The sequence below is a fragment of the Oncorhynchus mykiss genome, chromosome 1 (assembly GCF_057628025.1).
Source record: "Oncorhynchus mykiss isolate SJ-2025 chromosome 1, ASM5762802v1, whole genome shotgun sequence".
Lineage (NCBI taxonomy): Eukaryota > Metazoa > Chordata > Actinopteri > Salmoniformes > Salmonidae > Oncorhynchus > Oncorhynchus mykiss.
The window spans coordinates 28,709,103-28,734,993 of record NC_143022.1 but is presented as its reverse complement, the minus strand read 5'-3'; the positions used below and the strand labels follow the sequence as shown (position 1 = coordinate 28,734,993).

General features: G+C 42.7%; 2 protein-coding genes across 16 annotated transcripts in view; one reads left to right on the top strand and one right to left on the bottom strand.

The window, feature by feature from the left end:
- LOC110520156 (PSME3-interacting protein) overlaps positions 1-9,258 on the bottom strand; it is a 12,166-nt gene extending 2,908 nt beyond the window's left edge. For 4 of the 14 annotated variants that reach the window (XR_016491599.1, XR_016491601.1, XM_090219254.1 and 1 more), the window contains exons 1-5: positions 9,149-9,258; positions 7,730-7,781; positions 7,422-7,555; positions 7,178-7,276; positions 1,168-1,309 (exon numbers count right to left, since the gene is read on the bottom strand). Coding sequence is in view for 6 of the 14 variants with exons in the window: in XM_090219254.1 (XP_090075380.1) it covers positions 1,168-1,309; positions 7,178-7,276; positions 7,422-7,555; positions 7,730-7,781; positions 9,149-9,209 (488 nt within the window). In the remaining 8 variants the exon portion in view is untranslated. Of the gene's footprint in view, positions 1-1,167; positions 4,141-7,177; positions 7,277-7,421; positions 7,556-7,729; positions 7,782-8,194; positions 8,327-8,814; positions 8,914-9,148 lie in introns of those variants that run through there. The other 10 variants (XR_016491625.1, XR_016491629.1, XR_016491616.1 and 7 more) reach the window with 7 other exon arrangements.
- LOC110520144 (RING finger and SPRY domain-containing protein 1) lies at positions 8,906-25,891 on the top strand. 2 transcript variants are annotated; one of them, XM_036974750.2, is made up of 15 exons: positions 8,906-9,582; positions 10,359-10,807; positions 12,664-12,716; positions 14,073-14,185; positions 19,169-19,295; positions 20,085-20,143; positions 20,276-20,342; positions 20,450-20,545; positions 20,780-20,895; positions 23,312-23,455; positions 23,538-23,649; positions 23,807-23,909; positions 24,069-24,221; positions 24,342-24,446; positions 24,551-25,891. In XM_036974750.2, the coding sequence occupies exons 2-15, from the start codon at positions 10,446-10,448 to the stop codon at positions 24,645-24,647; spliced, it is 1,707 nt and encodes a 568-aa protein (XP_036830645.1). In that variant the 5' UTR covers positions 8,906-9,582; positions 10,359-10,445; the 3' UTR covers positions 24,648-25,891. The 2 variants fall into 2 exon arrangements, with proteins under 2 accessions (XP_036830645.1, XP_021452923.1); XM_021597248.3 differs by having other exon boundaries at positions 20,414-20,545.

Genomic DNA, 25,891 nt, shown 5'->3' with positions numbered 1-25,891 from the left:
TACAGAAGTGCGATGGTTATCAAAGGGTAAAGTATTGACATTTTTTTTTTTTAAATTGAGAGACGAGCTTAAAAGTTCTTTACTGACCATTATTTTCTGACCATGATGATGAGTTTTTCACCTGACTGGCCTATCTGGGTGATGTTTTTTCTCACCTGAATGATCTGAATCTAGAATTACAGGGACTCTCCGCAACTATAGTCAGTGTTAGGTACAAAATTGAGGCTATGATTAAGAAGTTGGAGCTCTTCTCTGTCTGCATTAACAAGGAAAACACACAGGTCTTTCCATCATTGTATGATTTTTTTGTGTGCAAATGAACTCAAGCTTACGGACAATGTCAAATGTGATATAGCAAAGCACAGAGTGAGCTGGGTGCACAATTACTTTCCCAAAACAGATGGCACAAACAACTGGATTCATTATCCCTTTCATGCCCTGTCTCCAGTCCACTTACCGATATCTGAACAAGAGAGCCTCATCGAAATTGCAACAAGCGGTTCTGTGAAAATTTTATTTAAATCAGATGCCACTGCCAGATTTCTGGATAGGGCTGCTCTCAGGGTATCCTGCCTTGGCAAATCGTGCTGTTAAGACACTAATACCGTTTGCAACCATGTACCTACTTAAGAGTGGATTCTCGGCCCTCACTAGCATGAAAACTAAATACAGGCTGTGTGTGGAAAATGATTGAAGACAGACTCCAATACAACCCAATACTGCAGAGTTATGTGCATCCTTTCAAGCACACCCTTCTCATTAACCTGTGGTGAGTTATTCACAATTTTCGATGAACAAAAAGTTTTATATGCAAGATGGATAAATAAAGAGCAAAATTATTGATTATTATTTGTGCCCTGGTCCTATAAGAGCTCTTTGTCACTTCCTGCAAGACAGGTTGTGACAAAAACTCACACTCATTCTTATGTTTAATAAATGTACCGTATAGTGTGTGTGTGTGTGTGTGTGGCAGGCTTATAATGATGGCAAAAAACAACATTTGAGAGTGTGCTGACCCTGGTGCTAGAGGGGGTACACAGCTGGAGGTTTAATGTTTGAACTGCTATGGGACTATAAAAAGTTTGGGAACCACTGCTCTAATAGTATATTCAGATGCAGTAAAAACTGTGACCTAGGTCTAAAAGGTATTGTGGCCCCTGGCCTCACCTGCGTCGCTTGACTGCCCCGGCCAACAGATGGGCCTGGGACAGGTGACTGGTCTTGACCTCAGCTGGTCTAGGTCCCACTCTCCTCTCTGGCTCCTTCCGACTCTCACTGGATGCCAGCTTTTTCAGAGCACTGTGAGATCCTGGAGTTAAGGAGGAAATAGAGAACACACAGACATGCAGATCCTAGATGTGACAAACTGCTGATAGGAGTGATGGGGACACCAGCTGACTCACAATTAATTCACATCTCACTTGACTCAAGCAGGATACTGCCCACTGGGCTGGCACTGACTGTCAGAATGGAATTTCCAATAGGTTTGGGTGAGTGAGTACAGGAAAACAAAATGGTACACAGAGCTCTAGCCACAGTCCAGGTGTGTCCTCATAAACCCAGCCTGTTCCTTCCACTTACTAGTCTATGGGCCTCAATCACTGCCCTAGAAAAGTGACACACTTTGGAGCTAAGAAAAACCTGTGACACTGGTGGGAAAACTATCTTAGGACAAATGACTATATTACGAAAGAGGGCTTGATGGAGGTTCTCAGCGGTAGGCGCTTCAACTGTCTCCCATCAGCGTACAAGCCAGCCCTCTGTAGGATTTGGTTGCCACGACAACACATCCTCCTCCATCTGCAGACAAACCTGATTGTCAGTGGAAAGAGAGAGGCAACATGTATCTTCTTGCTTACATGATAGCATCATGTTCTGAACATGCCCCCTGCATCATGTTACATGGCAGCCTAACCGAGACAAAGGAAGGCTATCAAGTCATTGACGTTATTAGCTATGGCTGAATTTAGAATGAATCAACACAGGACCACAGCTCAGAGCAGTGCTGAGATATCTGACATGAGAGTGGCTTTGCATACATTAACATACATTCATATCAGTTAAGTGGACACGCAAAGCATACAGCACACTTTAGAATAGATGCATTAAAATCACTACAGGTCTAGAGAAAAGACCATACTTTGCTTAACAAAATGACATGCTACCAGTGTCCTTCCTGAAGAACAAACCAACAAAAATCAAGTTGCAAAGCTACTTCAACAAGAAACAGTGTAAACTTAGTGACTAATCATCTCCTCGCTGTGAGGAGATCATGATCATATGCCAAATCAAGTTCTCACTAGTCACTACCTGTCTGCCACTGTCTATGCAGGCATCTTTGAACTATAATCTTACCCATACTGTATATTGTTTGATCTAATGGTTTCTCATCATGTAGAATGTGGTTCTCTGTGTTTCAGTGTTTGAGGTGTGCTGTAAGTCATGTTTGAGAACATGAGCACTAACCCATTCTGACCTGAAGTCTGCAGACTGACACAACTCCTGGCTATCAACTTAACTAAGGTGAAAGTGGGAGTAGAGGAGTAGGACAAGCCTACATCTACTGCTAGAGAGCAAAAAGCTCAACACCAAAAAACTGTGACAGAGAAAGAAACACATGGAGAGTATGAGAGTAGCTGGATCACACATACAGTGCATTTGGACAGTATTCAGACCCCCTTGACTTTTTCCACATTTTGTTAAGTTACAGCCTTATTCTAAAATTGATTAAATACAAAATGTTGCACATCAATCTACACACAAAACCCCATAATTACAAAGCCAATACAAGTTCTCAAATTGAGTAAAAAAAACTTTAAAAAACAAACACCTTGACATAAGTATTCAGACCCTTTGCTATGAGACTCAAAATTGAGCTCAAGTGCATCCTGTTTCCATTGATCATCCTTGAGATGTTCCTATAACCACCGGTGGTAAATTCAACTGATTGGACATCTTTTGGAAAGGCCCACACCTCTCTATATAAGGTCCCACAGTTGACAGTGCATGTCAGAGCAAAAATCAAGCCGTGAGGTCGAAGGAATTGTCTGTAGAGCTCCGGGACAGGATTGTGTCGAGGCACAGTTCTGGGGAAGGGTACAAAAAAAAAAAATGTCTGCAGCATTGAAGGTCCCCAAGAACACGGTGGCCTCCATTATTCTTTTTTATTTCATTTTTATTTAACCAGGTAGGCTAGTTGAGAACAAGTTCTCATTTGCAACTGCGACCTGGCCAAGATAAAGCAAAGCAGTTCGACACATACAACGACACAGAGTTACACATGGAATAAACAAACATACAATCAAAAATACAGTAGAAAAATCTATATACAGCATGTGCAAATGAGGTAGGATAACAGAGGTAAGGCAATAAATAGGCCATGGTGGCAAAGTAATCACAATATAGCAATTAAACACTGGAATGGTAGGATGTACAGAAGATGAATGTGCAAGTAGAGATATTGGGGTGCAAAGGAGCAAGATAAATAAATAAATACAGTATGGGGATGAGGTAGATTGGATGGGCTAATTACAGATGAGCTATGTACAGGTGCAGTGATCTTTGAGCTGCTCTGACAGCTGGTGCTTAATTAAAGCTAGTGAGGGGGGGTAAGAGTCTCCAGCTTCAGAGATATTTGCAGTTCGTTACAATCATTGGCAGCAGAGAACTGGAAGGAGAGGTGGCCAAAATGAGGAATTGGCTTTGGGGGTGACCAGTGAGATATACCTGCTGGAGCTCGTGCTACAGGTGGGTGCTGCTATGGTGACCAATGAGCTGAGATAAGGCGGGGCTTTTACCTATCAGAGACTTGTAGATGACCTGGAACCAGTGGGTTTGGCTTCCATACGAAGCCTCCGACTACATTTTCGGATCAAGCATGAATTGGCTTGTAATGTTGCCATATTTACAGAAATGTTCTTCCAATAAATGACATGAAAATGGATACTCTGTTTTTGCTCTGTGTGTGTGATAAAGAATTAGTGATGGAATGAGTATACAGCTGAAACTGAAAGGATATTCTGTACTCTTTTAGCTCATGCTGCTCCTCATCTCTGCGTTGTTTCTCCACCAGGCTCTGTTGCCTGGAGACCTCATCCAAGAAGTGAGACTCATCCTCATCCAGGCCTTTGACCATGTTCTCTGTGGTGAAAAGAAATTTCTATGGAAAAAATATCTAAGCACTATAGTACCAATACAACAATACTCTCTGATCATTTCAACTTAAGTCAAGCGGAGTTGGGGAAGGGTTATGCCATATGAAAATACAAAACAAAGCTCTTTCTAGTTTCCTGAAATGGCCTTACTTAAAGAGCATACAACTTTACAAGACACATTCGGCCACAGGGGTAACTACTAATAGTAGGCTGGTCACCAGGGAAACTGAAAAGCAGGGAAGCTGCTATGCCAGGAAGCAGGTTTGAGTCATTTCCAAGACTAGATCATATTTTCCTCTTCTGATGTATTACATAGTTCCATCTGTTCACATAAACAGGTTCATAATATAAACATGTGCACATATACACACAACCAGAACATGAAATACTTTGTCCTCAACGGGTCCAGACTCTGACCCGTGTTCAAAATTCCTCAAATATTAATTTAATTAATCAAACAGTTTCCACCACTCCAATAAATGTTTATTATACATAGAGTACCAGTCAAAAGTTGACACACCTACTCATTCAATTGTTTTTCTTTAGCAGCAGACTGGGGTGTCTGGAGTCTTTGACAATGTATGGGCTTTCCTCTGACACTGAATGGTACAGAGGTCCTGGATGGCAGGATTCTTGGCCCCAGTGATGTACTGGGCCATTCGCTCTACCCTCTGTAGTGCCTTGCGGTCAGAGGCCGAGCAGTTGCCATACCAGGCAGCGATGCTCTCGATGGTGCAGCTGTAGAACGTTTTAAGGATCTGAGGACCCATGCCAAATATTTTCAGTCTCCTGAGGGGGAATAGGTTTTGTTGTGCTCTCTTCACGACTGTCTCAGTGTGCTTGGACCATGTTAGTTTGTTGGTGATGTGGACACCAAGGAACTTGAAGCTCTCAACCTGCTCCACTGCAGCGCATGCTCGGAGTATACGTCCTGGTAATCCGTCTGGCCCTGCGGCCTTCTGAATGTTGATCTGTTTAAGGGTCTTACTCACATCGGCTACGGAGAGCGTGATCACACAGTCATTCGGAACAGCTGATGCTCTCATGCATGTTTCAGTGTTACTTGCCTCGAAGCGAGCATGGAAGTAATTTAACTCGTCTGGTAGGCTTGTGTCAATGGGCAGCTCGTGGCTGTGCTTCCCTTTGTAGTCTAATAGTTTGCAAGCCCTGCCATATCCGACGAGCGTCGGAGCTGGTGCGTTACGATTCAATCTTAGTCATGTTTGATGGTTTGTTGGAAGGCATAGCGGGATTTCTTATAAGCTTCCGAGTCCTGCTCCTTGAAAGCGGCAGCTCTACCCTTTAGCTCTGTGCGGAAGTTGCCTGTAATCCATGGCTTCTGGTTGGGGTATGTACTGTTGGATTCTGGATTAAACTTGGAACATTGTTATACTCAGAAGTATAGGAACATTCCTTACAAAAGAGACTTGAGGGGTGCCATAATGAAGCTTGGGAGGGGCTGAGTGCAGGGAACACGATCGCATGTGGCAGTACTGGTAAGGGGAGAAACCGTTTAAGGCACATATCACTTAGCTCACTGCCTAGCAATAATGATGCAATGTTTACCGATAAGGAGGAGACTCCACCCAAAGTGGGGTATGAATACTACCACGGTGGAAGCCATGTCTGTGTCTGAATTACAGCTGTATCGACCCTTTGGGAAGAATTAAACTTGGTTAAGCTTCTCTAGTGTCCGTGAGTTATTTACTCTGAAAATTAGAACCTAACAGTACGTACAGTCACTGTGAGGACAACGTCATTGAGGCACTTACTGAGGAAGCCAGTGACTGATGTGGTGTACTCCTCAATGCCATCGGAAGAATCCCGGAACATATTCCAATCTGTGCTAGAAAAACAGTCCTGTAGCTTAGCATCTGCTTCATCTGACCACTTTCTTATTGACCGAGTCACTGCTTTAATTTTTGCTTGTAAGCAGAAATCAGGAGGATAGAATTATGGTAAGATTTGCATTAACATGCTGGTAGAAATGAGCTAAAACTGAATTAAGTTTCCCTCCATTAAAGTCCCCGGCCACTAGGAGTGCCACCTCTGGATGAGCGTTTTCCTGTTTTTTTATGGCCAGATACAGCTCATTGATTGCGGTCTTAGTGCCAGCATATAAACTCTCTTGGTAAATAGTGTGGTCTACAGCTTATCATGAGATACTCTACCTCAGGTGAGCAAAACTTTGAGAATTCCTTAGATTTCGTGCACCAGCTGTTGTTTACAAATATACATAGATCTTCACCCCTTGTCTTATCAGAGGCCGCTGTTCTATCTTGTCGAAAAAGCATAAAACCCGCCAGCTGCATGTTATTCATGTCGTCGTTCAGCCACTGAGATATTACAGTTTGTAGTGTCCCATTGGTAGGATATACTTGATCGTAGTTTGTCTATTTTATTTCCATTGATTGTACGTTGGCTAATAGGACCGATGGTAGAGGCAGATTACACTCTCAACATCGGATCCTTACAAGGCACCCAGACCTTCTTCCCCGATATCGCCATCTCTTTCTTCTGTGAATGATGGGCATTATTGGGCGACTGAAGTAAATCCTTCCCGTTCGACTCGTAAAAAAAAAAGTATTCCTCCAGTACGGGGTGAGTAAACGCTGTCCTGATATCTAGAAGCTCTTTTCAGTCATAAGACACGGTGGCAGAAACATTATGTACAAAATAAGTTACAAATAAATGCGAAAAAACACACAATAGCACAATTGGTTAGGGGATTGTAAAAATGGCAGCCATCTCCTCCGGCGCCATTAAGACATCAAAACTATGAAATAACTCATATGGAATCATGTAGTAACCAAAAAAAAGTGTTAAACAAATCAAATATAGTTTATATTTGAGATTCTTCAAAGTAGCCACCCTTGCCCTTACGACAGCTGTGCACACTCTTGGCATTCACTCAATCCCCCCATTCCCTAGATGCAAGTTTAATCTGAGAAAGCCAATGTGACATCCCAGAATGTGATAGGGACAAAAGTGGAGAAGGACAAAGAAACGAGAGGAACCCTTACTGAATTTAAACTGCTCATCATACTCCTCCTGCTTCTTGTCCTTCTGCTCCTGTAGCCGCTCAAAGAGTGAACGCCCATCATACTCTTCCTCAGGAGCCTCTGTATCAGGGAGACATCACAAACACACAGAAACAAGAGGCATGCAGATGTTTAGAAGAGACAAGTGCACAGGCATCATGTAAGATATTGCTTGTGTCTGTGTACATTTTTTGCAGAAGAGAGGAGTTAATGGCAGATTGCTTACCCTCTGGGTCCTCTGGCTGCCTAACTTTTTCCCATTCCTCCTGTCTTTGCTTCCTCTTCTCCTCGATCACAGTCTCTGACACAAATTTCCGACTGAGGTCTACGCCCCCGGCCGCTGGCACTGCCATCTCCCTCCTTGAAAAGTAAAGGTGCATGCACAAATCTGAGCTTTAACAGCAGCAAGTAGCATCCACAATAGACTAACTGAAAAAAATGTTACGAATCTATACTAAGAAAGAGTTATCATTGAACAAAGTGGGGTTTTTTATCCATCAAAATAGAGGTATACAGTGGAGATTGAGAACTTACTTTATTTGTCTCAACTCAACCAAGTAGACAAGACACCAAGTCAAGAAATCATCTGTTGAATAGAAAATAACTAAGAGTAAAATGTAAAGCATATGAATGCAAAGGAAAAGGGTGACATGTAGGAAGTCAGTTAGAGTATAATTAGAGTATAAGAGTCTAAAAAAATGCTACACACAACACTCTACATGGTTGGTTAGAGTATAAACCTTGTAAAAAATTAAGTAAAAACATTACAGCCTGTTGACAATGGATAAGGCTATGCCTCCCTCTAGTGGTCGATTCAGTAAATGTGTTTGTAGCAAGTGTAGTTAAATAGCGGTCTACAATCAAAATATATTTTAGCTAGCTTCTACCAATCATACATCAAACAAATTACTGAAGTATGGGTTGTTTTTTTATTATAGTTGATACTCATTCTATTTTTGTAACTTGCGTTTCCAAATAAGTATCTCGGTATAACATTACCTACTAAACAAGTCGTTCCCTCGGTTACTTGGCCTATCCATAGCGGTGGTACTGGAGAATACTTATGTCATGAGACCATAGGTTTACTGGTAAAATACACGGGGGGAGGGGTACTTCGGGCAGATCAAAATTCTGTGGGTGGTAGAGTAACCGTTAGGCTTAAATTGATACCTAATGGCTAGGTTTTCTATATCCTAACTGGTCACTCAATAATTATTACTGGCTCAAATCAAGATAATGGATTAGCTAACCAATTAGAAACGAAACACGAAGACATTACACGTTAATGTTAGCTAACATATGGGACACATTGACAGACACTGATAACAAAAAAACATCGAGAAAAAAACATTGTGTAGCTACAGAGAGCTTTCTAGTAGCCAACACCAAACATACTAGCTACATTTTAAAACGCTGTGCCAACACCATTAGCTAAACTAGCCAGCACGAAACACGGTGATAAATCGAGCAATACCGCTTCGATCATGTCCAAACAAAACCGAATCGAAAATGATTTAAATAGTTCAACTTAACCAATGATATTACATTGTGTCATTTCTTTTTTACGTAACAGTTGGTACAAAAACAACAACATAGCTAGCTGGCTATGTTATTTTTACCTAATCCACGGAGCCTCGTCGTGTCACAGTAAATATGCTCCGCGCATACTATAGTTTGTGAAGGACCAAGGGCGATAGTTTAATCCGATCTTCGATGGGCTGAATAATTGTAGCAATCTATGATAATACATACTTATATAGTGTCCAAAATAGTGTAACTCCAACGAACCATTATTTTAACTGCAGTATACATTTTCAGAGTAAAATAACTACCGGTATGCTGATAAAACAACTGAAGGCTGTGATTGAATGCACGCACATACTTTATTTTCATTTAGGCTACCTGTAAAACACATACATATTACACATTCTAAATTATAAGACCATCATTTACTGGTTGTAGAAGAACGCTGGATGTCGTGTTGAATGTTGAGAACTTCCATTGGCATTGACATCAGCACCACCCATTACATTTGAAGACAGCTGATCGTGGGGGGGTGGGGGGGTAGCTGACGCTACGGAACTAGGCTAGTTAGTTATCAGTACAGCCGTACACAAAATTAAATAAATGGGTTTGAGGGCGTTATACCCGATTGAATCAATAAAGAGCAGATTAAATGGGATTGTTAACCATCTAACGTTACACTAACTAGTTTGTGCTTGCAAGCTCCCCTTTTTGTTTAGTTAGCTACCTAGCTAGCTTGGCTAACGGGTAGACAGCTAGTTTAAAGTAAAAGCGTTTCTCGTAAAGCTTTTCAGGGGCCTATTCATCTTCATGATTGTCGTAACTCGTTAACTATCAGAGGACATTACCAGCTATTTTGCAAGGTAAGTAGCTAGCTCACGCCCATATAGAACCAACAAGCATCTCATGAGAGCAAACATTAGCTAGTTTAGCCACATTTAATGTTGTCATGTAACATGGGGGTGTGAAAAATGGCTAATGTTAGCTATTAAGTTAGCTAGCTATCTGACTAACAGTCAGCAGGTTAGCTTACTCATTTGGTAACGTTAAAATAATTGTAGTTAGCTACAGTTCAATAAAACGTCTCTCATTATATACAATAAATAGCTTCAAGTGGGGTCACCACATACAAAAGGGTTAGCTATATACCAGTATCTTTGGTGTAACGTAAACGTTAGCTGCTAACCAGACAACTAACTCGCATTAGCAGTTTCAACATGGCTGTTGTTTTAGCTATTTACCATTATTTTGTGTAACGTTAGCACTAGCTAACTCGCATTATCATTTTCAACATGGATGTTGTTACAGCCAGTCAATTTAGCCTTGGCATAAATTAGTCATAACAAGCTTATCTAACTAACGTTAGCTAGCCATGTAAATTTGACTGAAATCTAACAACTAAACTGTACCAAATAGCCGGATATAATGTTAGCTAACTAGTATATTCTGTAATGTTAATCAACAACACTAGCTAGCTACATATTTTAATTTCTCAGTGCATTTGGTTTATCTTGAAAATGTATTATTTTCATCAATGTTATTTTACACGGGTCAGAGTTTGGAAAGTGCACGTGGACTTCCTTCCTGTATGACGATTATTGTTCACTGTAACACTGCTGATCTGTGCCACTCCTCCTAGTTGCCATCCATCTGCAGAGTAGTAGCACCATGATTGACGTCCCCACCCGGATCGTCATGAGACGCCTCCACGAGTGCTCCAAATGATATGATAGTAGCTTCTTGGATTGCATTCTGTGCTAGCAGGAGCCTTGAACAGGTTCTACTGCTCTCTTTGGAGCAGCAACATTCACTACGGGTTTGGAAAAGCCTCGGGACAACCAGAACCATGGGAAACAGCTGTGTTTGTAGAGAAGACAGTGATGTGGATGATGGATCGGCAACTCGCGGGCAGCTCAGGCGAGTTGATCACACCGCTGCTGATCACCCGGAGGCACGAAGCAGTCGGCCCCGGGACCCAGTCAGACCGCCGCGCCGTGGACGGGGACCCCATGAACCTCGCCGGAAGAAACAAAATGTGGACGGGCTGGTGCTGGACACACTTGCTGTCATCAGGACTCTAGTTGACAAGTAAGTGTTTGCAATATAATTTCCAACTAAGCAAGTGGCCGTGGCATGCATAATAAACATTGCTTCCCTTCACAAGTGTAGTTGAATATTATGTGTCAGGACTGTAGTACAGTTTGTTCAGATTATGCACTCCCTTTTGTTGGCACTTCAGGCACTAACATGGTCATTAACATGGTCTTGAGGTTTCTATTTTTGTTCAGTGAGTGTTTATGTATGTATGCATACATACACACTACTAGTCAAACGTTTTAGAACACCCCCATTTTTCCAGTTTTTATTGAAATTGAAGCAGATCAAGTCCAGGTAATAACCTGAAATGGTACAAAGGTAAGCGGTAAACTGCCAGAGGAGATATATATACACACACACATGGGTACAGCATACAGGAAAGGAAGACCCACAGTTACCTCTGCTGCAGAGGATAAGTTCAGTCAAGTTACCAGCCTCAGAAATTGCAGCATTGCAGAGTTCAAGTAACAGACACATCTCACCATCAACTGTTCAGATGAGAATTAGGCCTTCATGGTCGAATTGCTGCAAAGAAACCACTACTAAGGGAAATAATAATAATAAGAAACTTGCTTGGGCCAAGAAACATGAGCAATGCTCACCTTTGAGCAATGGACATTAGACCGGTGGAAATCTGTCCTTTGGTCTGATGAGTCCAAATTTGAAATTTTTGGTTCCAACCGACGAGTCTGTGAGACTCAGTAGGTGAGCGGGCGATCTCCGCATGTGTGGTTCCCACCGTGAAGCATGTAGGAGGAGGTGTGATGGTGTGGGGGTGCTTTGTGACACTGTCTGTGATTTATTTAGAATTCAAGGCACACTTATCCGGCATGGCTACCACAGCATTCTACAGCGATACGCCATCTCATCTGGTTTGTGCTTAGTCCCACTATCATTTGTTTTTCAAGAGGACAATGACCCAACACACCTCCAGATTGTGAAAGGGCTATTTGATCAAGAAGGAGAGTGATGCAGTGCTGCATCAGATAACCTGGCCTCCACAATCACCCAACTTCAACCCAATTGAGATGGTTTGGGATGAGTTGGACCGCAGAGTGAAGGAAAAACAGCCAACAAGTGCATATGTGGGAACTACTTCAAGACTGTTGGAAAAGTATTCCTCATAAAGCTGGATGAATGCCAAGAGTGCAAAGCTGTCATCAAGGCAAAGGGTGGCTACTTTGAAGAATCTCAAATATATTTTGATTTGTTTAACCCTTTTTTTTGTTTGTTTCCACATGCACTGCATTGTCGGAACTAGAAGCACAAGCATTTCGCTACACTCGCATTAACATCTGCTAACCATGTGTATGTGACAAATAAAATTTGATTTGATTTTGATTTGATTTTGATTCCATATGTGTTTTCATAGTTTTGATGTCTTCACTATTATTCTACAATGTAGAAAATAGTCAAAGAAAAACCCTTGAATGAGTAGGTGTGTGAACCTTTGAATAGTACTGTATATTCCGGACTAATTATTTGTGTGGATTGTCTATTACTGCACTGTTGGAGCTAGAAACATAAGGATTGCACCTGTGATGACAGCAGAAAAATATGTATGCAACCAATAAGATTAGATTTGAAGACAGATTCTCCTCTTGGGTTATCCAGGAGGGGTTCCCCAGGGATCAGTATGACTGCTGTTAGTGGTCAGATTTACGGGAAGGGTGAGGGAGGCCGGTGGGCTAGTTTCGCTCGCAGACAAAACGACAACAGTCGCACGCCCATCCATCACACTGCTCTCCCTGCCTCCGACTTAGACCAGACGTAACCAATGATTGAACTTCATTGTCACAAGATTCTCTATTCACCATCTTTTTTTTTTCTTGTCTTTTTTTTTTCAGTGACCAAGAGCCTCCCTACTCCATGATCACACTGCATGAGATGGCAGAAACGGGTAAGACGGATGTACTTATGATTGCTCATATACAGTACCATGATGTAATACATGGATTTCAGGCCAGATTTCTTAAGAAAGATACTGTAATTTTCTTCAGTAAGAGGAACTCTGTCCTCTGATGCTTTATCTCCTCTGTGTTAAATGAAATAATTAGTGAGTCCTCTTGTCAGCTCTAACCTACGGATATCGATGACTAGTGGATCTTAAGGTTGTTCAAGGCTCTTCTAGCCGACATAATGATGCTAATGCTGGCTGCCCAGTCAGTCCCTGTCCTCAGGCCATAATGTGCCTTTCTGCCTGCCTATTAGTCAATCTCATCTGGTCCTTCAGCTAGAATGTGTTCATTCTACATTAATGAGCCTTTTATTTTTGATTTAACCTTTATTTAACTAGGCAAGACAGTTAAGAACAAATTCTTATTTATAATGACCGCCTACCAAAAGGCTAAAGGCCAGCTGTGGGGACGGGGGCTGGGATTAAAAATAAATCTAATAAATAAGTGAAATAAAACGCACATCACGACAAGAGACAACACTACATAAAGTGAGACCGAAGAGCCTTGTTTGTAACCTTTTACTATTCCCTGTTAAGGCTATTCATTTTGAGAACAAGACCCATGCTTCCAGAGCATTATGCTAGTGAGTGGCAGGTCTGAGCCTTTCTTTGGCTGGTATCTAAGAGGTGGATTTAGCATGGCCTAACTGGGTCTTAACTACTGTATCCTGCCCGCCAGCATGTCTCGTCCCCTCTCATTGCCACAACTGTGTGCTGTTTACTTTATAATTGCATCTCTTCCTTTGATGGTTGACAGAGTTGTAGGTTTGGGGCAGGGCAGTCAGGTGTTGACTCTCCGCTATGGAAAGTGAAGAATGGAGTTATTCCTGGACCTTGTATCAGGGATAGGAGTGGGGTAGCTGGTGGTGGCATATAAAGGGTCACTAGTATTTTATTCACTGCATTTCAGATTTTCTTATGTTCACCAATGATGTTGTGGGATATCTGTAAAAGACATCAATCTGCCTTAAGAGGGAAATACACAGTAGGTTGCATCATCTGATTACAGGGAAAGGTTAGAAATGAGTCAATTATTTTGAATTGAGGATGGCCAGGAGGAAGAGAAACCCCAAACAATTCCTCCCTTTCAACAGAATTCAACCGTAAATGAGTTTCGGTTTCTGACCAGTTGAGTGATGATGCACAAGAAAGCCCCCAAGCAGACATACTTAAACAACCTCAAAGACCGCATATCTGCATCAAGTGTGACAACTAACTACAAAGAGCAATGGGGCTGTTAATTACCCGTTTTTCTTTCCCCTGCTAACCTCCACTCCCTCCCCTGCCCCATCCCCTAAGATGACGGCTGGTTGGAGGTGGTCCAGTCTCTGATTCGGGTGATACCACTGGACGACCCATTGGGACCAGCTGTGATCACCCTGCTGCTTGACGAGTGCCCACTGCCCACAAAAGTAAGTTCTGGGTCTGTAGTTCCCTCTAGGGCATGTGGACAAAATCCAGACATTTTAAAAAGGAATTCAACAATGTTCAAAAATGTGTTGAAATGTAGGAAATCAACTAAATGTATTCAAGTTATTAGAAAATGCGTTCATTTGCCCACGATTTTCACAAGACAAATACATCAGTCACTTGTTTTTTCCCTAAAACGTTCCTTGTATTTTTTACCCCCTTTTTCTCCCCAATTTTGTGATATCCAATTACAATCTTGTTTCATCACTGCAACTCCCCAACGGGATCGGGAGAGGCGACGGTCGAGTCATGCTTCCTCCGAAACATGACTCGCCAAACCGCACTTTTTAACACCTGCTCGCTTAAATCAGAAGCCAGCCACACCAATGTCTTGGAGGAAACACTTGTGGTGGGCCTGCAGGCGCCCAGCCCGCCACAAGGAGTCGCTAGAGCGTAATGAGCCAGGTAGAGCCCCCTAACCCGGTCTAACCCAGACGACAGTGGGCCAATTGTGCTCCGCCCTATGGGACTCCCAGTCACAGACGGTTGTGACACAGCCTGGGATCAAACCCGGGTCTGTAGTGCTTTAGACCGCTGCACCACTCGGGAGACATCCCTAAAACTTTCTGAAGAGGCAACGGCACAGGAATGCCCCTCTGTGTGTGTTTGTCTACCATTTTGTGTAGCTGTTAGCTATGATGCTAATGTAATGACAACCGTACTGGAGGACTTGTAATGACAACCGTACAGGCAGACAAGGCAATTGCCTTAGGCCTCACATCATCAAGGGGCCTCATGAGCTGGGCATAAAAATGTTTTATCTGCTTGATGCCCACCAAGCTCTGCTCGAGGTATAATAAATGCTAAAAAAATCCCCATGTTAAGCTAGAGATGTTTTTTTTGTTGCATGGGCTGCGTCTCTATCCACCGCATCAGCCGATGCCGGTCTTCCGGAATCTGTGGTGGAAGGTGGCAGTGCTACAGCACTGTTTGTCAGACCTGGAGATGTCTCAAAAATAAATATGTCTTCTCACGGAAATGTCTGTAGCGTCCAAACGGTTTGGCCTACAAATTAGTATTACTATTGAAAGATGAGACTCCCATGAACACTATGGTGTACTCCGTTTTGTTCTACACACACACACACACAAGTGTCACGGGGACTCTGAAGGTAACCCGGTACCTAGACGAAAAATGTATGGAATTTATAGCCAAAGGTATACAGGTAATTCCACAGTTAAAAGATTTAGGCTAATAGCAGTAAGACCAAACTCAATGTTTCTTCATGTTTCCTTTATACAGGGGTCCTAAAATTCCAAATCAAATACCTAAATTATCCTTGGTATGACCACCTTAAAAAATGGCATATGTTAGTTTAGTAGTAGTCTCGTGTCGGCAATGACATACCTAGATGTCACGCCTCTCTTGGAGGTCTGGAGGATTTTGTATTGTAAAAATGGTTTGAATTGTTCGCTGGCTGCAAGCGGCAAGATTTTGATTGGATGTTACATTTCAAGAACCCTCCCCCCACATGCCTGTTGTTGCTACATGTTATGTTCATCGCTGTTTTCAGATCGGGAAGGACACATTTTGCAGAGTGGTTCCGTATGCTAGTTTGCAACATTGCATTCTGTTATGAGGTGTCCTCTTTACACAATCGACATACATCAACCTATTCTGATTGGGTTTTAATCAGCGATTTCCTGACCATCCTTACCATAGACTGTAAAAAATAATCATCACACACTGTTGCACCTAAGACACTAATCTAGTGAGCACTATTGGAGCACCACCTGCTTTCTGGCCAAAAAGAGTATGGCAATGAATCCGATACATGTTCTACATATACTTAGTGTACAAAACATTAGGAACACCTTCTTAATAATGCTTTGCACCCCCTTTTTCCCTCATAACAGCCTTAATTCATTGGGTCATGGACTCTACAAGTTGTCAAGTGTTCCACAGTGATGCTGGCTCATGTTGACTCCAATGCTTCCCACAGTTGTCTGATTTTGGCTGGATGTCCTTTGGGTGGTGGACTATTATTGATAAACACGGGAAACTGTTGAGTGTGAAAAACCCTGCACTGTTTCAGTTCTTCACACACTCAAACCGGTGTGCCTGGCAGGTACTACCATACCCCGTTCTACAGTGTCTTGCAAAAGTATTCATCCCCCTTGGCATTTTACCTATTTTGTTGCATTACAACCTGGCATTTAAATTTATATATATTTGGATTTCATGTAATTGACGTACACAAAATAGTCCAAATTGGTGAAATGAAATGGGGGGAAAAAACCTTGTTTAAAAAAAAAAATAATAATAGAAAAGTGGTGTGTGCATATGTATTCACCCCCTTTGCTATGAGCTCCCCTAAATAAGATCTGGTGCAACCAATTACCTTCAGAAGTCACATAATTAGTTAGATTGCACACAGGTGGACTTTTTTTTTTAAGGGTCACATGATCTCAGTATACATACACCTGTTCTGAAAGGCCGTAGAGTCTGCAACACCACTAAGCAAGGGACACCACCAAGCAAGCAGCACCATGAAGACCAGGGAGCTCTCTAAACAGGTCAGGGACAAAGTTGTGGAGAAGTACAGATCAGAGTTGGGTTATAAAAAAAATATCTGAAACTTTGAACATCCCACGGAGCACTATTAAATCCATTATTTAAAAACTCGAAAGAATATGGCACCACAACAAACCTGCCAAGAGAGGGCCGCCCACCAAAACTCACGGACCAGGCAAGGAGGGCATTAATCAGAGAGGCAACAAAGAGACCAAAGATACCTTTGAAGGAGCTGCATAGCTCCACAGCGGAGATTGGATTATCTGTCCATAGGACCACTAAGCCGTACACTCCACAGAGCTGGGCTTTGCAGAAGAGTGGCCAGACAAAAGCCATTGCTTAAAGAAAAAAATAAGCAAACACGTTTGGTGTTCACCAAAGGCATGTGGGAGACTCCCCAAACATATGGAAGATGGTACTCTGGTCAGATGAAACTAAAATTGAGCTTTTTGGCCATCAAGGAAAACGCTATGTCTGGTGCAAACCCAACACTGACTCCTAACCCCCCTGAGAACACCATCCCCACAGTGAAGCATGGTGGTGGCAGCATCATGCTGTGGGGATCTTTTTCATCGGCAGGGACTGGGAAACTGATCAGAATTGAAGGAATGCTGGATGGTGCTAAATACAGGGAAATTCTTGAGGGCAACCTGTTTGTCCCAGTCTCAAATCTCTGAAAGGCAGAGGTTCACCTTCCAGCAGGACAATGACCCTAAGCATACTTCTAAAGCAACACTCGAGTGGTTTAAGGGGAAACATTTAAATATCTTGGAATGGCCTAGTCAAACCCAGACATCAGTCCAATTGAGAATCTGTGGTATGATTGCAGTACACCAGTGGAACCCATCCAACTTGAAGGAGCTGGAGCAGTTTTGCTTTGAAGAATGGGCAACAATCCCAGTGGCTAGATGTGCCAAGCTTATAGAAACATACTCCAAGAGACTTGCAGCTGTAATTGCTGCAAAAGGTGAAAAAATATTGACTTTTTTGGGGGGGGGTGAATAGTTATGCTCGCTCAAGTTTTCATTTTTTTCCTTGTTTGTGTCACAATAACAAATATTTAGCATCTTCAAAGTGGTAGGCATGTTGTGTTAATCAAATGATACAAACCCCCCAAGAAAATCTATTTTAATTCCAGGTTGTTAGGCAATGAAATAGGAAAAATGCCAAGGGAGGTGAATACTTTCACAAGCCACTGTAAGTTAAATTTTCTGTCTTGCCCATTCACCTTCTGAATGGCTGACATCCACAATCCATGTCTCAAGGCTTAAAAATCCTTCTTTAACCTTTCTCCCCTTCATCTACACTGACTTGAAGTGAATTTAACAGGTGACATCAATAAGGGATCATAGACTGACCAGGTGAAAGCTATGTCATGGAAAGAGCAGTGTTTTGTACTCCTTGTATAATAAGACAGAGGGGCGCTGTTTCGCTCGCTTGGGTACTTTCTCCAGTGAGAGTTTTTGCTAGAAAGTTAGTGAGTGCGCTGTTCAGATGCTGAAATAATTTTGGATAAATGTGCAAACGTAACCTACTTTTTGAAGGGATTTGTTTTGACAATCCGATGAAAACATGACTGGTTGTGTTCATGGCACATTAAAAGGGTTTTTACAGTTAAAATACGTCTTTACTATTAAACTTAGGGGGAGGCACTGCATTCACATGAACGCTACAGAAACATTGCTAACAAACAATGGTCTCTGGCTGGTGCACATTTGGATTAAAGGGTAAATACTTCTATTTTTTCCAGACCTCTAAAGAGGTCTCCGGATGTGGTATAATCATTGTTGTGGACTTAGAACATCCAATTTAGTTTTTCTATAAACTAAGTGTGATTTTGAGCGAAAACCTGAAAAAATGGGAAAAACCGATACCTGGAAAACCAGAAAGGAGATAACGGAATTTGGAGGAAAACTAAATGGAATTCTGTTTTTTTTTATTTTTTTTTACAGATTTTATAGGGCCCTACCTGTAATGTCGCTACGATCCATCTTCCTTGCCAAATGCCGTCACAGTACTCTTAATTCAAAGAGCAAATTCCCAAAGCATGATTGTCCACTCCTACGCACTCCTTGAGAGCAGCTGATCACAACAAGCCAATCTTATTGTCAAGTACAGGGTTTTTCTGCTGGAGGCCACCTTTTTTAGTTTATTTCTCTGCTTTGAGTCAGCACTGTACTTTTGTCTCTTAAAGATTCTTCTTTTGAAAAAGAAAAACCCACAGTCTTGGCTCAGAATTTTTACTCTGTATTGAGAGGGATTCAGTGTTTTTGTTAATCTAGTCAGTGTAGCCTGTTGCTTTACCCATTTTATTCCATATAGGCTTACAGAGAAAGTGGGTATTAAGTAGATTTGAACATTGCCGATCTAAAGGTTTTTCTGTGTTGTGCTTGTTTCCCTTACTTTGTTAGGACGCTCTACAGAAGCTGTCCGGGATGCTGAGCCTGAGTTCCACTGTGGCCCGCCAGGATGCTGTCATCCCTTCCAAGCACCGCAACACTACAGCTGTACTAGGCTGCCTGGCTGAGAAACTGGCTGGTGAGTGTGGATGCAACCTGATCTCCCTCATTCTCTTACACACACACCAACTCACAGAATATACAGTGTGAATATGTATGAAAATGCTCCAGGTTATTTGACCCTAGCTGCTCAACCAGTTTTTAGCATATCAAGTGGTCAGTGTGAACTGAAAGCGCTGATCCTGCAAGTTTGAGTTGGTCTGTCATGACATGGCCAAAGTGCTCTGACAGCTCTGCTGAGCCTGCAGCACTGGACTGTGGAGGGTGGTCAAGGTGAAACGATTTAGTCTGTCTGACATACCCAACAGGGGTTGCCTCTACTAATTAATGTAGGGGCGGCAAGTAGCCTCGTGGTTAGAGCGTTGGGCCAGTAACCGAAAGGTTGCTAGATCGAATCCCCGAGCTGAAAAGGTAAAAATCTGTCGTTCTGTCCCTGAACAAGGCAGTTTAAAAATTTATTTATTTATTTATTTCACCTTTATTTAACCAGGTAGGCCAGTTGAGAGCAACTTCTCATTTTCAACTGTGACCTGGCCAAGATAAAGCAAAGCAGTGCGACAAAAACAAGAGTTATTAACCCACAACACAGTTAACCCACTGTTCCTAGGCCATCATTGTAAATAAGAATTTGTTCTTGACTGACTTGCCTAGTTAAATAAAAAAATGTCTGTTTACAACCCAAACTGTGAACTACACCTTTTCTTTCTCTGGAAGATCTGAAGTAGCTTTGGTGCAATCCTGTGCTTTTACTGTGGCCCTGAGCATTGCTTCCCCTCCTAACGCCCACTCCACATGTCTCATCTCTCAGGTCCAGCGAGCATTGGACTCCTGAGCCCTGGAACCCTGGAGTACCTGCTGGAGAGCCTGGTGAGAGAACACACAGATCTAGAAGATCATAAATTCTGTTACAAGCTGTCAATAGTCATGTACTTGTGTTGCATGTTTTTCTGTAGAATGAGGATGAGACCTTGTCTAATTTATGTCAATCTCTGTTCCCAGAGTTCTGAGGCACATCCTACTGTTATGCTCTTTGCCCTCATAGCCTTGGAGAAGTTCTCACAGACCAGTAAGTTTGTCCCCATCTCCTGTACAATGGCCATGAAACGGACAACTAACTGTCATATTTCACTGTTGCAGGTGAGAACAAGCTAACGGTGTCCGAGTCATGTATAGGTGACCGGCTGGGGATTCTGGAATCGTGGGCTGACCACACAGACTACCTGAAGCGCCAAGTCGGCTTCTGTTCACAATGGAGCCTGGATAACCTCTGTGAGTAGTAGACTACATCATGTTAGTGAGGACAGTTCTCATCCACATTTCCCAACACAACAGCTTTCCCCACAGTGCTCTTGGCTTTAGCAGCAGTCCATTGTTCCTTGTGTGAAGAGGCTTTAAGCTCCTTGCAGGATGTGATGTGCCTTCAGAATATGCACTTAGCAGCACAGTTGAGGAGACTTTTCACGTGTGTGTGTGAGACTGACTTATACCATTCCCTCTCCTCAGTCCTGAAAGATGGTCGTCAGTTCACCTATGAGAAGGTGAACCTGAGCAACATCAATGCCATGCTGAACAGCAATGACGTCAGCGAGTATCTTAAGATCTCTCCTAGTGGACTCGAGGTGAGGGGTGTCTATTTAGAAGGGCCGGGACAATACCAGTATCTCGATACTCATTAGTATCGTGGCAAGAAAACAAAACACGAAGCGGATGTAACTTCTTTAGGAAAACAGCCCCGATGTTGGAAACAAACATTATGTTGTCATCCAGCGTCACATATTTTTATTTTCAAAGCTATAGCACAATATTTTACATACAGCAGGTTTTTAAAGGACCAAAGAGTTTGTTCTGCTTCGTGTTTTCATTTTTGCCATGGAAAGAATATTGTGATCCTGGTATTGTCCCAGCCTTACTATCTAACAAGCCTAACAGAGGAGTGGTCTTGTGACTAGAATGATCCAAACTCAACTTTCTGTAGGGGCACTGTGTTGCACACACAATTAATGATTATATTTTATGTTCCAGTCATGGGAAAGGCCAGCATTACACTGTAGCCAGTTTATTAGGTACACCCATCTAGTACCATGTCAGACACCCCTTTGCCTCCAGAACAGCCTAAATTCTTTTGGGCATGGGTTCTTCAAGGTGTCGCTTTCTAGCATTGCTCGATTGGCATCAAGGGAACTAACGTGTGCCAGGAAAACATTACCCACACCATCGCCACCAGCCTGTACCTTTGACACCAGGCAGGATGGGGCCATGGACTCATGCTGCTTACTCCAAATCCTAGCTCTGCTATCAGCATGATGCAACAGGAACCGGGATTCATCGCAATGTTTTTCACTCCTCAATTGTCCAGTGTTGGTGATCATGTGTCCACTGGAGCCGCTTCTTACTTTTAGCTGATAGGAGTGGAACCTGGGGGGGGGTGTACCTAATAAACTGTGTTCAGTCGTGGCCAAAAGTTTTGAGAATGAATATTAATTGAACAAATATTAATTTCCACAAAGTTAATTTCCACAAAGTTTTCTGCTTCAGTGGCTAGATATTTTTGTCAGATGTTACTATGGAATACTGAAATATAATTACAAGCATTTCATAAGGGTCAAAGGCTTCTATTCACAATTACATGAAGTTGATGCAAAGAGTCAATATTTGCAGTGTTGACCCTTCTTTTTCAAGACCTCTGCAATCTGCCCTGGCATGCTGTCAATTAACTTCTGGGCCACATCCTGACTGATGGCAGCCCATTCTTGCATAATCAATGCTTGGAGTTTGTCAGAATTTGTGGGTTTTTGTTTGTCCACCCGCCTCCTGAGGATTGACCACAAGTTCTCAATGGGATTAAGGTCTGGGGAGTTTCCTGGCCATGGACCCAAAATATCTATGTTTTATTCCCCGAACCACTTAGTTATCCCTTTTTCCTAATGGCAAGGTGCTCTATCATGCTGGAAAATACATTGTTCGTCACCAAACTGTTCCTGGATGGTTGGGAGAAGTTGCTCTCAGAGGATGTGTTGGTACCATTCTTTATTCATGGCTGTGTTCTTAGGCAAAATTGTGAGTGAGCCCACTCCCTTGGCTGAGAAGCAACCCCACACATGAATGGTCTCAGGATGCTTTACTGTTGGCATGACACAGGACTGATGGTAGCGCTCACCTTGTCTTCTCCGGACAAGCTTTTTTCTGAATGCCCCAAACAATCGGAATGGGGATTCATCAGAAAAAATTACTTTACCCCAGTCCTCAGCAGTCCAATCCCTGTACCTTTTGCAGAATATCAGTCTGTCCCTGATGTTTTTCATGGAGAGAAGTGGCTTCTTTGCTGCCTTTCTTGACACCAGGCCATCCTCCAAAAGTCTTCACCTCACTGTGCGTGCAGATGCACTCACACCTGCCTGCTACCATTCCTGAGCAAGCTCTGTACTGGTGGTGCCCCGATCCTGCAGCTGAATCAACTTTAGGAGATGGTGCTGGCGCTTGCTGGACTTTCTTGGGCGCCTAGAAGCCTTCTTCACAACAATTGAACCACTCTCCTTGAAAATCTTGATGATCCGATAAATGGTTGATTTAGATGCAATCTTACTGGCAGCAATATCCTTGCCTGTGAAGCCCTTTTTTGTGCAAAGCAATGATGACGGCACGTGTTTCCTTGCAGGTAACCATGGTTGACAGAGGAAGAACAATGATTCCAAGCACCACCCTCCTTTTTAAGCTTCCAGTCTGTTATTCAAACTCAATCAGTATGACAGAGTGATCTCCAGCCTTGTCCTCGTCAACACTCACACCTGTGTTAACGAGAGAATCACTGACATGATTTTGATTTTGGGGAGATTCAGTTAATTTGTATGGCAAATAGGGATTTTGTAATGAATTTCAATTAATCTGATCACTCTTCATAACATTCTGGAGTATATGCAAATTGCCATCATACAAACTGAGGCAGCATTTTCAACTTTTGGCCATGACTGTACACTGCCGGGTATAATACTTGTGTTCTATAGAGATAATGGATCTGCCCTTTTCTCCCCTCCCAAGGCGCGCTGCGACGCGTCCTCCTTCGAGAGTGTCCGCTGTACCTTCTGTGTGGACTCAGGTGTGTGGTACTATGAGGTCACTGTGGTCACCTCAGGGGTCATGCAGATTGGCTGGGCCACCAAGGATAGCAAGTTCCTCAACCATGTAAGTGTTCATTCTTTACTGATACACACAGCAAGCAGTGTTTATTCATGCTAGACTGAATGCCATAATGTGTGTGTTTCAGGAGGGCTATGGGATAGGAGATGATGAATATTCATGTGCATATGATGGCTGCAGGCAGCTAATCTGGTACAATGCTCGCAGTAAGCCACACTCCCACCCTTGCTGGAAAGAGGGTAAGTTCTACCCGAACTTTGTACAGGATTCATGTAGCTCAGAGAGGCAGGCTGTAATGGGAGATGACTGTCGGGGCCTCAGCTTACACACATTTGTTACTGAGCTAATGGCCCTTACAAGCCTATCCTTAAGCTTTACACTCATGTTGATCTGTAGGAGATGTCATCGGTTTCCTACTGGACCTCGGTAAGAAGCAGATGCTTTTCTTCCTGAATGGACATGAACTCCCCCCAGAGAAGCAGGTGTTCTCCTCCGCAACGTGAGTATACACACCCTACTCCTGCTCGCTCCCTTCTATGGACATAATCCACCCCACACAAGTATTCACATGCTGTACATTTCACTAACTCACTGCCACATCCAATGTCCTCCCTATTCTTCCACTTACCTTAGTCTCTCTACTTCATCTCTTTCTCAGGTCTGGCTTCTTTGCAGCAGCAAGTTTCATGTCCTACCAACAATGTGAGTTTAACTTTGGGGCGAAGCCCTTCCGCCACCCCCCATCTGTTAAATTCAGCACCTTCAATGACTTTGCCTCGCTGGCGTCTGATGAGAAGATTATCCTTCCCAGGTAAGTCTGAGGTAATGGAGGGAAATGGTTAGGCTCTAAATGATCATTCTGGTTGAACAACTGCACATTATGTGAACTCCTATGTAGCTTTTCATGACTGTGCTTGTGTGTTTCCCTCAGACACCGGCGCCTGGCTCTGCTGAAGCAGGTGAGCATCAGAGACAACTGCTGCACCCTCTGTTGTGACCAGATGGCCGATACGGAGCTGAGACCCTGTGGACACAGGTACAACAACTTCCCTCTTTTTCACCACTTGTACCTATGTAGCCATTTGCCTATGTGTTACAGCTCCTTACTTGGCCTCTGTGTGTTTGTGTCTGTCTCCTTAGTGGGATGTGTATGGAGTGTGCCTTACAGTTGGAGACATGCCCACTGTGTCGCCAGGACATTCAGACACGTGTCAGACTCATCTCACACGTGTCCTGACACTTCGCCTCCAAACCAGGACACGAACACTCCTCCCCAACCCTCCCCTCCTCCAATCCCAACCAATAGGACAATGGGGCTGTGCTAGGATTTGTGATCGGACACTGGGCCTAATTTGAGGAGGGAGTGGTGGGACCTGACGAAGACCCCCAGGAGAGCGACTGTAGGGAGAATAGAACAAGGAGGGGGAACCTTTCTTTTATCTGCACTCCATGGAGCGTTCTCTCTGTGAGGAGATGGGCCCCTCACCAGTCTGAGAGCAAGAAAGTGCTGAGAGAGTGAGAGGGCAGGAAGGCAATTTTGAGATATTAGCAGGCAGCAGCATTTCCAGAATTGCCTCATCAATCTTAATGTCATAAACTCACACAGTATCTGCACATGGATCTGCCTAATGTTACCTCAGGCTCTGGTCAATGTGTCCTGTGTATCTCTGCTCAAACGTTTTAAATGTATCTGTGATTCTCTTGTTTTCTGACTAAACGTAAAGGCACAACAACAAAAAGACTATGTTAACTCCCTGCTCAAACATACAATACCAACTGAGCACAGATTTGTCTATTACTCTCCATCTCTCGCTCTCTCCTTTACTTGAAGCATTTCTGAGTTGATTGAATAATCATTCTGTTATAAATGAGATTGCAAAATTAACAGAAGAACTCTGATTCAAAAAGTATCATATTTGTGTACGTACAATTAAAACTAAATTGAGTTGATTGAAATTAAGTTATTGAAATCACAGTTAACTGGGATAGTTTTGATTCCCAGGATAGCCTGAAGTGGTTGTGGAAAATCATTCAGAATCAGAGGATGTTGTCAGAAGATATCACACATCTCTGTTAGTATGAATGACTACATTTGGTCACAGTGCAAATTTGGAGGGCCAATTGTCTCCATTCCAGAAAATTAGTCATTGAAGAAAAAGTGAAATTGTATCTTAACGTCTTAATGGAGTAGCCCCAGGGGTCCCAAAGATGTGATTTACTGATTGATCATTGTTTTCTGAATTGTGATATTTGTAATAATAAATATTCAAGTAACTGTCCAGTGTTTCCAGATTTCTATGAAATATGACCTATAATTAAAAACAATGAGTGAAATAGTTTGCCTTCCAAAAAATGTTAAGTAATGATCTTAAAAAGCAGCTTTTTTTTTGTGTTGGAATGTTGTGGAAGTGCCCCAACAACAGAATGGTGTGGGTGTAAACCGGTCATTAAAACTATTCATGGGAGCTCATCCCACAGAAA

Excerpts from the sequence above, each read along its gene's own strand:
- LOC110520144 (XM_021597248.3), top strand. The coding sequence starts at position 10,446 with ATGATAGTAGCTTCTTGGATTGCATTCTGTGCTAGCAGGAGCCTTGAA. Across the intron at positions 23,456-23,537 it reads ATAGCAAGTTCCTCAACCAT|GAGGGCTATGGGATAGGAGA; the intron begins GTAAGTGTTCAT and ends TGTGTGTTTCAG. Across the intron at positions 24,447-24,550 it reads CTGAGACCCTGTGGACACAG|TGGGATGTGTATGGAGTGTG; the intron begins GTACAACAACTT and ends CTGTCTCCTTAG.